General features: G+C 34.7%; 1 protein-coding gene across 8 annotated transcripts in view; it reads right to left on the reverse strand.

Moving 5' to 3' along the window:
* Fbxw7 (F-box and WD repeat domain containing 7) overlaps window positions 1-17,760 on the reverse strand; it is a 179,937-nt gene that overhangs the window by 44,591 nt on the left and 117,586 nt on the right. The window contains exon 1 of one of the 8 annotated variants that reach the window (XM_004638696.2): window positions 9,129-9,493. The exons of 6 other annotated variants lie outside the window; for them this stretch is intronic. In XM_004638696.2, the coding sequence (XP_004638753.1) occupies window positions 9,129-9,275 (147 nt within the window). In that variant the 5' untranslated portion in view covers window positions 9,276-9,493. Of the gene's footprint in view, window positions 1-1,074; window positions 1,146-9,128; window positions 9,494-17,760 lie in introns of those variants that run through there. One more of the 8 variants, XM_023723666.1, reaches the window with a different exon arrangement.

Below are 17,760 nucleotides of genomic sequence, written 5' to 3' on the forward strand. Positions count from 1 at the left end.
GGTGCATTTTTTGTCTTTGTTTTGTCCACTAAATATCCTAAGTACCTAGAACGGCGCCTCAGTATTGATGAATGAACGCACGCACGCACGCACGCATCCACATTCCTCTGGTTTTGAGGTGTGACCATGATGGAAGGGAGACCAGTCTCCCACAGGAAGGCAGCAACAGCTTCAGGTGGTCTGCCTTACTCCTGTCTGTACCATGAGCAATACACACAGAGAGCAGGGATGACATGTATTAGCAGATAAAACTAACTTAATGGTATTTGGGCTTTATGGAAATACTGGGACAAATTTTAAATGTGGCTGAGATTTTCTTCCCCCACTTAAAGTATAAATTCATTGCATCCTAATTTCTAAAGAAAAATAATAACAAAATTCCAGACTATCATTCTATGGAGCTGCCTATGTTTAAAAAAAATTTAGACAACTCATTATGTAGCGTATATTTTTACAGAGTTCAAATATGCATGCACACAAAAACTTAAGGTAAAGCTTAGATTTCCCTGACAATTCACAGTATATCCCCATTTTTTCTATGTAGGGGACAGCTACAAAACAAAGAGTCAGCTGGGTTCCTATAGTCAGAATTTTTTTGATTTTAAAAAGAATACTGTACATATACTGTACATCACAGAACACACCCAATACATTACACATTAATATTTTACAGCAGAACATCTGAAAATGCAGATAAATAAAAACCACGATTGTCTTCCATTAGGTTAGGGTCTGCTATCTTTATTTAAACTTTTTAGCTTTCAGAAGTTAGATTTCTGGTCTGTGGACAAGGGACTGTGGTTTTATTTCATAGCTGTTCACTTTGCCAAGAGCTCGGTTCCAAGTTTATTTTTAGTATATTTTTCATCTGCCTTCCATACTACATGCAATCTTAGTATGCAGTTACTATAAAACATGAGCTACAAATTTTAGCAGGTTTGCCCCATCTGATATTGAAATCTATAAACTATTTGTATATATTTTTTCTTATTAGCAAAAGAAATAATAAGTTATGGAAATTGTTTCCACAATGTAGTTGAGGTTTATAAGCCATGTGTAATATGTGCTTCCTCTTCACATCTGACAGCCAGGGCACAATCCAACATGAAACATCATCTGTCAACCAGAAAAAAAAAAAAAAAATTCTGGAAATCAATGTTATCAGAATTAGATACTGACATGATCAGAAATTGTTGGAGAAAGTGAAAATTACATATTTAAAAAACAGGATTAGATAGCAAAAGTTAACCCCAAGACACGACAGTACATCCTCATTCCAGATGAGAGAAACGCAGCGGCAGTGGCTGTGGAACTTGACTGGCTGGGTTAGAACTCCACTGTACCACTTCCTAGGTGGACGGAAAGGTATTACACCTTTCTATGACTCATAAAACAACCTACTTTACAAAATTACTGTGATGATTAAAGGAATTTTTATGAAAAAAGTGTACTTAAAAGTAGTGCCTTCCCTACATACCACATTAGACCCTATTCTAGTACTCTCATGTCATCAAAACATTAACAAGAGTGTTTTCTGTCTCCTCAAAGTAGAATCTAAGCTCTATGAAGACACAGCCTTTGTCTGTCTGGTACTTTTCTAGTGACTGGTGTTAGAAAAATCCTCAACTCTGTTTCCAGTGTTCAATACTTCTGGGCTGATATTAACACAGTATTAATAAATCAATGGCACAATTTGATGGAATAATTGGAATCCATGGAATAATTTGCAGCAATATAATTAATGTGAAAAAGCAACACGTGAGCCCAACCAAGGAAACGTATTCCCTCATCAGCTGTGTGGCACACACCTTCATGTTTACATCAAAGCTACTGCAAAGCCTTTCCATAACCATAAGTCCACTTATGCGATTATGTTTTTGTACTAAAATGATTTTGTATCTTTCCACTAAATGCTTAAAGACTATAAATCCCGAAAGGACTGTTTTTTCATTTGTGTTCAGTCATGAGCATGGGTGATAATCAGTTTTTTATTTATAGCCAATACAGAAAATAAGAGCTCAAGAAAACTATTATTTGTATTCTGTTTACTCATGTTTATACATGATACACAATGCATGGAACATCAGAAGAAAGACTTACAAGATTTAAAGTAGAACGGCCTGCTATCTGGTAATAATTATTAACTCTTTTATTGATAAAATAAGTAATGACCATAAAGGATAATGATGATCTAAAAACGTATGCATTTTCCAAATTTCAGGGACATATATATATGCAAAGGACAAGTTTAGGCCCCCAAGGGTTTTTTTTGGGGGGGGCAGCGCTCATGATGCCCTCAGGGCAGATCTGGTTTGTTTGGCTTGAGGATGAGGGATCCAATCACAGCATCCTGAGCCCGAGCCTGACTGCTTTGTTTCAGCAGGCACTTAAACACCTGAGCTAACGGGCAGGCCCCCTAAAGTGCGTTAGGATTTGATTTTTTTTTTTTTTTCAGCCTCAGGATGCCTTCAGAGCAGGTCTGGTTTGGCTTGAGGATCTGGGGATAGAACCACAGCATCCTGAGCCTGACTGCTTTGTTTAAGCAGGCACCTCAACAACTGAGCTAATGGAAAGGCCCCCAAAGTTTAGGAAGAAACAGTTTCATGTCCTCACTTAAAAAACAGGCAAAGAAACACAACCCAGAAACCTACTGAAATGCGTCTTCAGATTTGCTCAGACTATCACTCTATTCTTTCTCATCTTCAAAGCAACACAATATTTTTTTCTATATTTTCCAACATTTTCAAGCACTGTTCTACAAAAGTATCTCCTAAATGACTATATGTTTGTTTCTCCTTCAGCTTCAAAATCAGTAAGTACTAATTACTTTTAAAATTAAGTGTCAAACAGTGTCTGAGTTTAGTTAAATTTAGAAAATGAAATACTTAAAATCACAGCTGCAGTCATTTAAAAAAAATTTAGTAAACAAAAACATGCCACATTCTTATAGTATAAAAACTCCTTCAAGGATTTTCAAGTTTAACGAACACTTTAATGAACCAGTCTTACAAATATTTATACTATCATTCTCCTGCCTATCACAGAAAGCATGAAAGATATTAAAGATCACTTTGGCAATATAAGAATTTATAACCTGAGCAGACAAAATATCTCTACCACCACTGAGGTGTCCAATATGCTTCTAAGACTCAAAGGTAATGGCAGTAAGTACAGAACGCTTCTCTACAATGGAAAACAACACTAGCTGAAGCCAGTGCCAGGCAAAAGCTTTACCCATGAGGTGAGCTGGACTGTGAGCCATGGAAGGACCTGGACAGGTAAACACTCACCAACTGGTGGATGCCACATAGGGCGGGTAGGAGAGCATAATGTCGGCTTTCAAAACGCCTTACCTTTTTGTTCTGTTAAGGAGATATACATGCATTTGTATTTAGCTGAGCATTCCCTGAAACAAATACTGAGTTTCAAGCAATTCCCTTAAGACATCAAACCACTTCAGACGAGCAGACTTGCTACAATTATTTTTAAATGAGAATCAATTGTGGCTACACTAGAATTCAGGGTAGAGGGAAGGTAAACCTGGAATAGAGCTAATTGGCAAAGCTATGACAGAAACGTTAGACTAAGTAATGGTGTTGTAAGAAATAGGCAAGTATTTCTGGCAGCTGCGCCTGCTAGCACGAGAAGTACTCTTGTAATACAGATTATTAATAGCACCATACTTTGGGAAAGGCTGTCATTTAAACCGTAAAACTATCTCACTAAAATTCAAAAATGTAAAAGTATAATATGATTAATAATCTAGACAGCTGAGCAATAAATAATAAGACTGAGCAATAAAAATAATATTCCATATAAATAATTATAAACCCAAATATAGGCCATCTATTTAGACTAAACACAGATTACAGTTTTAAGACCACAGAAGGGATGCGATATAGTTTAGTCATAAAGGACTTGCCTAGCACGCATGAAGCCCTGGGTTCAATCTCCAGCACCAGAAAAATAAACCATGAAAGGAGTAGAAGAAAATTACACTTGAAAATAATATAGGTGACAAATGTATGACAAATAGTATTCCCCAAAAGAATAAAAAATAAAATAATGAACATAATTTTTATCTATAATACGTGATCTCATATTTTTACCTTTTTCATGATGTCTTATACTTAAACATTATTATTTTCTCAAAATGAACCAAAATTCATATGGTGAGAAATCTGTAACATACAGGAAGTACAGATTCACTATTAACTAAAGTCCAGAAAATGTTGCAATAGTGGGAATAATTTTGCTTCAAATATTTGTCTTCAGTAACATCAGAAGGCCCTCATGCTCCTTAATTGGTATAATTTTTCTGGAGAAGAATTATTCAGTAATTATCAGGAATCTAACAAAGTCACACCACTTCATTTAGTTACTCTATTTCTAGAAATCTGTGTATAGTAGTATGTTTAATGATTTATGTATAAAAATATTCAAGGCAGGTCACAGTACCCAAAAAATCAACAGTAGTAGAAAAATTAATTTACATCATACACTAGATTATACACCACAGGTGGTATATAAGATTTTGAACCCTTAAGAATCATGGGTAAACATCAGCAATATATCAAAGATGGATGAAAGTGACAATTTGGTTGAAAAACAACTGAATGCTTAAAAACTACCATTGAGGTTTATTTCTGAATAGTGCAGCTACTAGTAATTTTGGAAATTGTGAAGGAAAATATTGTTTGGTTTTGTATATTGAGCATGTCCTATTATAAAGACAAGATTACACTTATATTGAGAAAAGTAAATAATTGAAGGAGTAAATAATTGAAGGAGTTTCTTTCTGAAATGAAAGCAATATAACTGACAATTTGGCAGACCTTGAAACATTCTATTAACACACTGGACAGTAACCCAAAAGAGTGCTATTCAAATTATATGCAGTTTGAACTAACTGAAAACTACATACACAGAAACAATAAATAATATTTGATATAAGCTTGTTTGTTATCAATAACTCAACAATGAAGAAAAGCCTTGAACCCAACAAGCAATGCTGAGAGAGGTGCTATGCCGTTTCGTTGCTCTTAACTAAGTAACAATGGTACTGCGCTGCATTTTGAAGACAATCCGTCAGTCATCCTGTTCTTGACTGTTTTCTGCAAAGGACAAAAACTGAAGTATCATCCCTCAGCTTACAAAAAAACAAAGAATAAACAGGAGTAAGAATACTTCCAGTTTTTTAAAATTAATATCATTATATTCTATGTGGGATGATTTTTCAAATGAAAATTCTTGAAAGATTATGCAAAAAATTCTAAACTTATAAATAACTATACACAAAAAATATTTGTAGAGGAGCTATTTGAAACTTTGAACATATTTCATCATACAAATAACAAATGTATTTCCTGAACATATTTCCTCATACAAGTAACAAATGTATTTCCCCATACTGCCTGCCAACAGTGATAGGCTCCTCCTCCTACCTTTCAAAATAATAGCAAGTGAAATTAGCAGTTGCAAACTATTAACCAATAAGAAAAAAATGTATCCAAGTCACAAAACATGGAAAGAGAATTGCTTGTCCTTATAGTACCTATAGATTAAATGTCAACATTGCTCTTTACCAAGAAAATTGAGAGAATTAACTTATTTGAGCCTCAGTTTTCTTATTACTGAATGGAGACAACACAGTATTTTAATGATTAAATGAATTTATGTTTTAATGTTGGAACAGTACCTATGATACATACGAGGTTTCTCAAATAATAGCAATCATTAATAAGATTACTAAGCTAATATACATACTGCTAATAAAAAGCAGTATGTCAAAACAAGTGATTAGAAACACAAAATTCTTCACGACTACTAGAAAATTTGAGAAAAGTATGATTTTCAAAGGAATAAACGGCTTAAAACCTTCAGTAATTCTGAAATTGATATATAAGCAAATAGCTATATGTACAAGATTTACCACAGTATTATTATAGTAGTAAATGTCTATTTTCATAGATAAATTTTTTATAAATAAAGTTTTACTAAACACAGACATGCCTGTTCTTATTCTCTGGCTGTTTCTGCTTTGTGGTTTTAAAAGAGCTCACATGGTCTACAGCCTAAAAACTTACTAGCCCTTTGCACAAAAGATTTGTATTATCCTCAAATTATGACAATATATTTTAATGAAAATAATTTCAAATGTGGCATTTGGTCAAGAACTTGACATAGAACATAATCATTATGAAACTGTTTTCAACTAGCAGAAATCCGAGTTATGTCTTTCACTAGTGCCTGAGCTCCTGAGTTTCAGATACACAAATCCTAGAACCACAACCACACCTTGTCCTTCCCATCAAAACTCTTCCCTGTTCTCAATCTTGGGGTTGCTAATGTCAGTGCTACCTGCCCAAGAATATATGAGGCACTCTACAAGTAGTATTTGTCTGTAAACTTGAACAGTCAGTCAGATATGGTAAAAAGTCCTATATAAACCAACAATCAGATGTCATCTGGAGGTTTCTACCAACGCAGTATCTTTGCGGGAATATTCCAAAAGCTGGGCCTGGTGGTAATGGCCTATAATCCTAGCACTCTGGAAGCTGTAGGCAGGAATATCACAAGTCTGAGCTTCATCTCAAAGTAAGACCCAATGTCAAAATAAAAGATTAAAAATGGGCTGGGAATACAGCTCTGCGCGAAGCCCATGGGTTCAAACCCCAGTGGGGTGGGGGAAAAGAATGAATGAAAATTCTAAGTGCTTAAAAAAATGTTCAAGACTAAAACCAAATGAGTGAAGAGATATGTTAAGTATTAAAAGTGATTTTTCTATCAATATACTATTACCAATTACAAGATGCATTATCCTGTCTTTTATTACTAAAAAGAAAATATGCTGCAGAAAGTCTGATGCTCAGGCAATATGTATCTTTATTTCAGCTAGGGTTAAAATATGGAAAAATAATGTACCTTATGATTTAAGTGTTAGCATAACTAAAAATATTCAATTTCAAAGAAAAAAATAACTTCTCAATCATAGATATAGGTTAAATAAGTCCTACAAAACTTCCTGCAGAGAACAGAGGTTTTTCTCCTCTTTTAGTTATGCTACATTCCCAAATTTACAGTCCCAGCATTAATAACTACCTGTAGAACTTCCTATTAACAAGGATTCCAACTGGTATCAGGGAAGACAAATATAAATAAAGTATGTGGCCCTCAACACTAATAACATTTTCATTTAAAGGTAACTCACTGATAGCTGGATTTCCATGTATTTACTGCTGTTATACTCAATCCAAAATTTACATATTTCAGATGAGATCCTAAAAAATTTATATAATAATAAATTGAGACTAGCAGTAATAATATACTTAGCAATAAGGTAAAGAATTTTTCTGAAATTTTGTAGAGATTAGCTAGATCTATTTCTTCAAAAAATTTTCACTTTGTTTGCAAATTGTCAGAGAAAAATGAATGTGTTCTGTTTTTAAATTCTAAAAACTTGTTTTCTAGTATGAATTTCCTTTTCATGTTTAGTTCTTTGCTGTTATTATAGCTATAAGGCTTCAATTCAACATAACACAGTAACCTAAAGGAGTCAAATTGGGAAACTTCTGAGGTTCTCTATTAATTTTTCTTAAATAATCATCTTCTATGTCTTTTAAATTTAGCGTTTATGTTAGGAGGCAGAGGTAGAAAATAGGCACTGTGACATAATGAAGTAACCTCCCACCTACTGTACTTAAGTTTACTGGAAATATTCAACAAGAGTACAAAATCAATTTTATTGTTTGTATCTTAAAAGAATTTCCTATTTACTTTTCTCAATTTTTAAGTTTATTTGCATTTGTATTTTCTTCTATAGCTACATTAAAATAATGAATTAGGTTACTGATGATTTTAGAGGTGTATGTGTAAAATGCTTAAATCAGAGTAATCACCTCATTCAGCAGAAGCTATAAAACTGATAGATGAAAAGACAACAAAATAAATACTTTCTTGAAGACATGGTAAAGAAGAAAGAAACAAAAGCAGCACAGTATTTGCACTCCAGGTCCAACGCTTAAACCATATTACATTGTAACTACATTCAAATACTTTCCAACATGGCTGCCACTTGCTTGACATAGTAGAAACAACTTGAAAGGAACTAATTAAAAATCTATTTTTATAAGGCTGTGTAAGCTCCACTGCAAAGAAGAATCTCTTTATAAGGAGGAAAAATGTTTTTCCATGGTTAGGAGTTATTCTGCTTGTTCACCAAAATGTTTCTCTTTTAGTTAAAAAAATGAAAAACATTAACAGCGTGGACTACACACTCAAATTCAAAGGCAGAGTGTATATTCGTGTGTCTGTGTGTTGGCTTCATGTGTTCATGCCATAAACATATTTTAGATCTAAAAATATATCACTCTAATAAATAATCAAATTTATTAGATTATTTTGGCAACCAACTAGCTCACAAAGTACAATCAACCAGTAATACTAACAGCTTCAAAACTTGATGGAAGAGAAAAAAATAATGCCAACCTGAGAAACATCCAATAGACCATAACTTAATAATATATTAGGACAAGTTATACAAAACATTAGCGCAGGACAGTCTACACATAACTTTATAGTAACTGCCACACAATTGTTAATATCCTATTTTTTCCTTATATAACAGCAAAAACTAGGTCTCTTATTAAGTCTCAATTTAAGAAAGTTATTTGAAAATAATCCACATTAAAGGGCTAAATAAGCCTAAGGAGCCAGGATATTCATTAACTGAGCTAAATGCTGCATTTGCCATGTTTAAGCAGAGTACCACCAGCTTTTTGCTTTTCATTAAAAAAAAAAAAAAAAATCAGCTACAAATTCAGGGCTTGAATATTGTTAGTATTATTTCAAAATGTTTCTCTTTCACATTTACCAATTTAAAATATATTTGTAGGATTCTAATCTCACGAAAAAAGGAGATAAAAACGTAGGCTGCGTAAGAAATCCTGCCCTCTAGGCTCCTTGTCATATTGTAAAGCTACCATTTATGTAAGTTTTCACCAGCTACACAATACATTATTTGTCTTAGTTATAAACACCAATTGAAATCTGAAGCATTTCTTCAGTAAAGAAGGCAGAAGTATGTCACTTAAATAAACATTCATATTTTTCAAATGTGTAAGACTTACCCGTCTTCGACAAAAGGGGAGGCCTTGGGCAATGATGCTAATGCTAAATATCTTCATCACAGTTTGATGTGGTAGAGGCTCTTTTGCACTTTTAAGATCAACAGGAACCAAGCCATGGTTTAGAGTAGCTTTTCCTGGTTTTGACATTTTAAAACTCCTCTTGGTTGATGAATACTGTCTACATGTAATATAGGCACATTACTGAAAACTTTATCCACCAAATTAAATATATATATACATTTTTAAATGGTAATTTTCAAAGGCTGAGAACCCAAGGCCTGCTGCTTTTGTCTTTCAACCTTCTCCTACCAAATGTCCTGACCTGTCTGAGGCTTGGTGAAGTGCAAACTATCCTAGAATAGCCAGGAATTATAAACTACTGAAGTGAAAGCTCCTGCCGCTGCCAGTCAAACAGCTGGTGAACCTCCCTTACAGTCACTAAAGCAAATGTGACCAAAGCAGGCTGTGCTGTCCAGTCCTCTTCCTGTTTCTCTTTACACAAAACAAAGCAAAACAAAAACCAAAACAAACACTTAACACTGTATCACTTCTTATATGTCTTATTAAGTCAACATTAAGACTTTAGGAATTCTTTGAATTCTATCTCAAACTTCAGGAGTGTTTATACATACTGAAAAATACATAAATACATCTTTATTCTACCTTAACTATACTAAACTGAGCATTATTTTCGTGTTGATCTTGATGGTGTTCTCACATACTATTCTCTTATCTCGCATTCATTAAAACAGTAAACATACTCTAGCTCTATTAAAAATTTTATATTAATCTAACTAAAAATTCTATTAATTTCAGTTCAATCTGTAATTTTGAAAATCTCAGATTCTGCTTGAAAATATTAAGTCATATGACTCATTAAAGATATACACAAAAGCTGCTTATAAAGTTGTCTATGATGGCAAGCAATCAAATCCTGTGTTACTTAATGACAGGGACATGCTCTGAACCATGCACCATGAGAAGATCACAGAATGTACTCACCAAACTAAGCTTATGTCACTAGATAAGCTTTTATGCTACCACCTTCATATAAACAGCACTTTATCACTGAAACACCACACAGTACATTACTACAGCAAAATGGGTAATAACTAACCAGTCCATTGCAAATCCCTAATGCCCAACTTGTGCAACACAACATAAACTGCCCTAAAACACCAAGAAGGAATCTGGTGTTTAATTAACTACTCAAGGACTTCCAATAGCTCCCCAGTACCTAAGACAAAATTTAGAGGTAAAGGTTCTCTTCAAAGTGGCCCCAACAATTTTTTCCCATATTACCTCATATACTTCCCTGACGTAACCACTTACACAAGTGTTAATTTTTATATTACCTTCTGTATTCAAACCCACGAGTCAGATTGTTATAGATAAAAAAGCTTGATGTGAAAATTAAGTCCTGTAAGATAGTAGAAAATAAATTGGACTATTGTTTCACAATGTTTAATTACCTAGTTTGTCCTACACTTTTTTTTTCTCCTTCCAATAGCTGACTTCTTTCAACAGCTTTTGTCTTAATTCCCCCTTGTTTTTTAAACTTTGAAGCAATCTACCTTACTAAAATATGAAGTGGGCCACAGAGAAGACAACTTACATATAAGAAGTATTCTTAGTCTTACACTTAGCCCTACTCTTTGAGTGAACTTTTTTTACAGGCCATAATTTAACAAAAATCATGTGCAGAGGTGGTATTTTTAGTGACACACACACAAAAAAAAATTGCCAAAGAAGATATATGTATGGTCAATAAGCACAGGATAAGATGTTCACTGTCAGTAAATATTAGGGAAATGCAAATCAAAACCACTTTATATTCATTAGGATAGATTTTTTTTAAAAAAAGAAAAGGCCTCCCCATAAAATAAAGACAAGGGCTAAAAAAGATACGGGAAATTGGAAGCCTTGTGTTTCTGGAGTGAATGTAAAATGAATACAGCAGTTAGAGAAAAAATATGAAAAAAAATCCTGGGGACATAAATGAGGCTACTGGGAACCTATAGACATGAAGAAATCTATAGACAGGAAGAAAGTGAAGCTGACAGTAAAATGACCATGTCTATACTCCGAGTGGCCCACTACCACTCATCAGAATAAATGTCCCCAGCCTCACGCTAGACTCAGAATTTCCTCTGATGCTCACTTTACTGCCCAAGATAAAACTAGTATTTTCATTTTTTAACATAACCTTCTGTCATATCAGCTCTCATTTAAGAATTCTTTTCCCCCTCAATACTATCACTATCTACTTCATTAATATTATAATATAGTTTTACATACACTGAGCTTCTTTACTCTCAAAAAGATGCTTTCCCTCTCTCCTCCCTCCCACCTTCTCCCTTTTGTAGTGCTGGAGATCAAACCCAGGGCTTCACATGCTTGGAAAAATACCATACCACTGAGCTAGGCTTCAGTACTAACCTTTTAAATCAAAGAATTAGTTACTTCCCTCCAAATTCCTCTTTCTGAACCACAAAGAAGACATAATTTAAACTATACTTTAAGGTGATATGTACTTACATGCAGATATTTGAAAGATAGGGCAGATGTCTAATCTGCCTTGAATGAGATCTTTAGAGATCTGTTCCTAAGGTAGAAGAGAGATTTGAATTGAAAAGAACTTGGAAAATTAAAACTAGGATCAACAGTTTTCATTCCTCTGTTTATAGTATGAAACAAAAATAAAACATCCCGATTTCAGTTTTACAAGTATAAGAGAATACAGGAATGAAAATGAAAGTCCTGTTACCTATGCGATACACACTGATGACATTCTACTTCAACTTCCGTTAAAAATTGGTAAATAGCTGCCCTCAACTGGACAGTACAGGGCATTACAACTCCAGTAAAATGCTAAGAGAATATAATCTGTTACAATGCATTTTTATGAAAAAGACATTTTTTGAGATTGTGCAAAGTGAGTTCTAACTTTAACAAGGATGTACTACAGATTTCATCTTTTTTGGAGGACTCAAAAAACAGTACTTCTAAAGCTATGTTTCCAAATAGTATGGAAAGGAGGGAAATACCAAAGCTTCCAATACAGAAAACTAGTCACTGAGTGAAATTTGACAAGATACACAAGAACTCCAACTGTTAATACTAAAAATGGAAGTCTTAAATTTCAATCTACTTTTAAAATAGTTTTAAAAACATATGTTTAATCATAACCTCTACTACCAATCTCTTCCCATCTCCCAAACTGACTTAAAAACAGACAGGCTTGGACCAGCCAGATAGTTCAGAGGCCTAAAGAGCCTGCTTAGGCAGAGCACAGCGACCTGGGTTTTCACCTAGGTTCACTCCCCAGCATGCTGTGCTGGCCCCGCCCCCAGGGCACACTGAGACAGGGATTGAGACTGGGCATGGTGGCGCATACCTATAATCACAGCACTTGGGAGGCTGAAAACAGGAGAATCAATACAGCCTGATCTACCTAGTGAGACCCTGTCTTACTAAGATTCCAGTAGCATTGAAGAAGAACAGCATGACAGGTGGAACATGCACCCTGGAACCACACTGCCTTAGATAACCTGGCTCTCCCCAGTGTGACCTTCACCCCCGCGAGCTTCTGTCCCAACTGTGCAGTGCCCACCCCACACAACTTGGCACACAGGATGATGCTACCCCCACTGCTCTTCACTCAATACCACTCAACTGGCATCATGATTCCTACTGATACTATTAGGATTTTTAAAAATAGCTACAGTTTTATACATTACATTTCTATTTCTAAAATCACTAGGAAGGGATGGCCAAATAGCTCAGCAGATTAAAGCACCTGCAAGCAGGCGCAGGGGCCAGGGGTTTAATCCCCAGGCCTGCTGTGCTGGCCCTGCCCCAGGGTGCGCTGAGACAGTAACTGAGACTAGGTATGGTGGCGTGCACCTGTAATCCCAGCTCTTGGGAGGCTGTACACAGGTGGATCACTACGAGTTTGATCTAGTAGCGAGACCCTGAACACTCTGTAGACCCTTCCCTAAAATACAAAATTAAATAAAATAAAATTACTAGGAAAGCAAGCAGAAACTCTAAGATTCACATGCAATAATCTGGGAGTTTATTTTAAAACACAGTATCTACACATTACAAAAAGATTTTCATTAACTCTATCAAAGTTTTCACCTAAAAAGAAGCTATATCTCACTGTGATATCTTTACACTATAAAATTCCAATTCTTAAGTACCATCCAAGAGGAGTATAATACTAAAGAACTTGTGGTACAGAGAAGGTCTCTATAGAAGATCATTTACTTTGCATGGTTATCACTTTCTGATTTTCTTCCATCTGAAAGTCTGCACTGGCAAAAACTATGACAAATATTGCATGTAACAAAATATCACCAATATGGCATTTGGATTATAGATAAGTACTCCAGTTCTCCTGTAACAAAAAAATAATTACAGCAATTATTTTGTTTCCTTCTTCTTATCATACAAAAGGAATGGATTTAACTGCTACTGACAGAATGGCACAGCCTAAGAACCGAAGCAAGATTTTCCATAAACTACAGTATTCCTGAATCACCCAGCTAACACTTAAAACCACCTGGAAGACACGAGCTTTTGTTTGGAGACCATTCTCACAGGGTTGCCCAAGCAGGCCATGGATTTCTGTGTCCAATCTTCCTACCTCCACCTTCCAAAGCAGTGGGACTGCAGGACCACACCCACTCTAAAAACAATTTGATGCCATGAGTTTTCAGAGTCTAACCTCAAAACTTACAGTCGGGAGCCTATTAATACATGCTATTTAAACTCAACAATGTTCATTGATTTTGTGGCTTTAAACAATATGTGAGTTGTTGAAAAAGAAAATGATAGATGCTAAAAATTATATCAACACAGTACTAGAGTGTCGTCAAAATTGAAATCAATATCCTTTTCATAGAGATCACAAGATTATCAAGGATTTTCAATTACTCAGAAAGACAAAGTAGGGAACATCATCTTCCGTGCTGAGACAGCTTTTAGTCTGTCCTGTACCTTAGACACCGGTGTTAACGTATGCCCCTTGGAGGGAATTCATGTGCGAAAAAAGAGCAAACAAAATGAACAGAAAAGCAGGAAGGAAGGAAGGAAGGAAGGAAGGAAGGAAGGAAGGAAGGAAGGAAGGAAGGAAGGAAGGAAGGAATTACATTCTCTTAGTAGTACATGAACTGTCAAGCTTATATTTAGTGATGACTATAAAAGAAAACCAACAATGTATTCATTACTTCGAGTCAAAGGAAAATATAATTTGATCTAGCATTAAAGAAAAATTTATGTGACATTCATTTAAAATTTTCAGTATTCATAAAAGTATAAGACAAATGAACCAGAATGCTTGATAGAAATTAAAGATCATTTAAAATGATTCCTCAGAAGTTCTAAAATATATTTACATGCTTAGAGTACACATTAAAATGACAACTTCAAATTACAGTATTATTGGGAAATCATGAGATCATTTAATGGTTCACAATATATTATTGTATTTGCTTGATAATTTTCTTTATCTGCGCACCAAGGGTATGAAAGAAACATTAGTTTTGGTTTGAAACAGCACATACAACATATACATATACATACATACATATATATATAATTACAATATATAAATTAAAAATATAAAATTGTAATTGGATTTTGACAAAGTAAAACCACTGCACATATGTATGTGTATACAGGTAAATATAGTAATGTCAAAATAAAAATGCTAGACTACATTAAGTATTTTAACTGCTTTTGAGTTACACAATCAAGATTTTGCTGGACATTAAGGCTGTCTCAGATTCTTTCAGAAATTTCCATTGATTTGTAAATAATTGGTTAAAAATAAGTTATAATTAAAATAATACAAAAAAAACCAACTGAAACAAGTCCTAAATAATCACTTTATTTATTTTATTTATTTATTTATTTATTTATTTATTTATTTATAATGTATTTAGTGCAGGGTCTCACTACACAGATTGGACTCAGAGTGATCCTCCTGTTTTTCAGCCTCCCACGTGCTGGGATTATAGGCACACACCACCATGCCCAGTCTCATTCGCTGCCTCAGTGTGCCTCAGGGGTGGGGTCAGCACAGCAGGCTGGGGATGGAACCCAGTCCCCTGCGTCTGCCTAAGCAGGTGCTTTAATCCACTGAGCTAAAAGTGCAAAAACTAATCCACAGTACACTGAACTTACAAGATTCTACAAAATATACAAAAAGACAAAACAAAACACTTAACCACTTATTAATTTGTTTACAACTATATTATTCTTTGACTAAACTGTTGACACAACCAACTTTCTTTCCACCCAACTTCCTGGAGTTGGTACCTTAGTAGTAAACTCATTGGTGGGGGAGAAATACTAGGTGAAGTTTAAAGTATTATTTCTACCCCACCACTATCTGGCAGTCATCTCAGATTCGAGGTTTCTGTTAGAAGCAGGCTGGGCCCTGTGAAGGAGTGGCTGAGGCTTGAGACCATATCAAAGGTGCTGGGGAGGTGCAGAGCAGGAACACGCATGCAGCCTGGGTTTGGTCCCTGCATCAAGAGGAAAGACCCAAAAACAAAGTACCAGAGAGCACATTAGTGCTTTAGCAGTACCAGGTATGTGTATGGCCTTCCTGAAATGAGCTGGCTAGACACCTGCATACACATCCCTCTATGACAACATAGTTGTAGTGAAGTTACCATCTTTCAAAATCCAAATAAAATTCACTGCTTCAATGTCATTATGCATAGCTTCTAAAACTGTATGTGTTAGAGAGATGTATGTATGTTGTATAATAACAAAACATTTTATTGGAAAAGTTACAAGCATAATGATTTGTTAAAGCCTGATTAAAAGATGAAAGTCAAGAAAAACATCATCAGTGTTTTTCTGTTTCATATTATACTACAATAATCTGTATATTTTGATTTTCCTTTCCTACCTACCTGAGGGTCTAAATGGTGGTATACAAAACACATTTGATTTTTTTTTTTGTAAGATTTGGAGTTTAATTTTACATTTGTGTCTCTAACATCATTAGTTAACTTTTAAGATGATACTCTTCCTCATTTTTTCATTAGACATTTAAAAAATATTTGAGTTAAAACAAAAATCCAACCAGTACATTAAATTCTGTAAGTATTTCAGAAATGTCCAGTATGAAGCCCTCAATGAGTATAACATAATTTCCCTCGTGACTCAACTGAACGCGTATGTCTGCGGGGTGCTGCCCAGCTGTTAGACAGGCCTAGTACAGCTGCTCACCAGGAATGTGGCTGATGATTATTATAGTTATACCTTTAAGTCAACTATGACAAAAATGACACAGATATTACAGGTATTTCAGTCATGTAAAAACTTCAAGTGATGATGGAGTGGTTTAAAGTTACTTGATTTTACACAATTTTCAAAACAAAATTCATTTAAGTGTAAGAAACACAACAACTTTTTATGCTTTTTAAGAGCTTTTAAATTACTTTTACAAACAACTTTACAATTAAAATAAACTGAATATTACTTATCAATCATTTATTTCTTCTGTATAAATTCCAAAGACTGTTACACGCCAGGAAGTTATAAGTGACATGACACTAATAACCTTGAGAGTTAACAATAAATAACATGGACGGTTTCGATATATGGCTTTTAAAGCCCAACTAAGGCATAATGCAAGAAGCTCACCAATTTGATATATTATAAGGGTTTCTCCTATGAAAAATAGCAAGCTAAATTTATAGAAGTTTAAACTATCTGGCAAAGCCAAGACAACTTTAAAAAGTAATACAGTAAAGAGAGGAAAAACAACTATACAACACTACTAAATTTTGAAGCACTTATAAATAAAAATCCCTTTTTCTTTTAATGTATTTGGTTGTTACAGGGACTCAGTATGCAGCTCGGACTCCTGGCGATCCTCCTGCTTTCAGCCTCCCCAGCACTGAGATTACAGGCATGCACCACTACACCCAGACTCTGGCTGGCTCAACCCCCCCTGGGAGCAGGGCTGGCATGGCATGTGGTACCAGGGATCGAACCTCGGTCCCTGAGTTTGCCTAAGCAGACTTTAGTCTGCTGAGCTATCTCACCAGCCCCAAAAATTAATTGTTTTGAACAAGACAACATGACACATAATTTTTACTCATGTGCTATGAAAGCATGGGCAGTTTATTGCCACTGAAAGTACTTCAGCAAAGAATTGAAATATAGGATTATTTGTTCTAAATAAGAAAAATAACAATAGAATGATGCTATAAAACTATATAACGGTCTCATTCCTAGATGTGCTGATGGTTAATATCATTGGTGTCAAAATTATATACATATTCAACAAAACATTCTCATAAACATAATTTTTGGCTCAAGTCTAAAATGTTCTTTCCAATAAGTAAAACACTAAATGGCTATCAAGAATGATTAAAAACAAACAACACTCAATCCCTATATTTTTTTAGTATCTCTGAAACATCTTGGGATAGAAAGAGAAAGAGGTCTAGAGATCAGAGGTCTAGAGGTCTAAGACTCCCAAGAGGTAAACAGAAAGTACAAAGAAAGGTTTTCAATGACAGAAACTAGAAAATACAGACTTTATTCAAGTTTGGGACAATGAAGAGGGGATGATAACACAGTTAGTATTCCCAGTAGTGCT

Source organism: Octodon degus, unplaced genomic scaffold (assembly GCF_000260255.1).
Source record: "Octodon degus isolate 3935 unplaced genomic scaffold, OctDeg1.0 scaffold00101, whole genome shotgun sequence".
NCBI lineage: Eukaryota > Metazoa > Chordata > Mammalia > Rodentia > Octodontidae > Octodon > Octodon degus.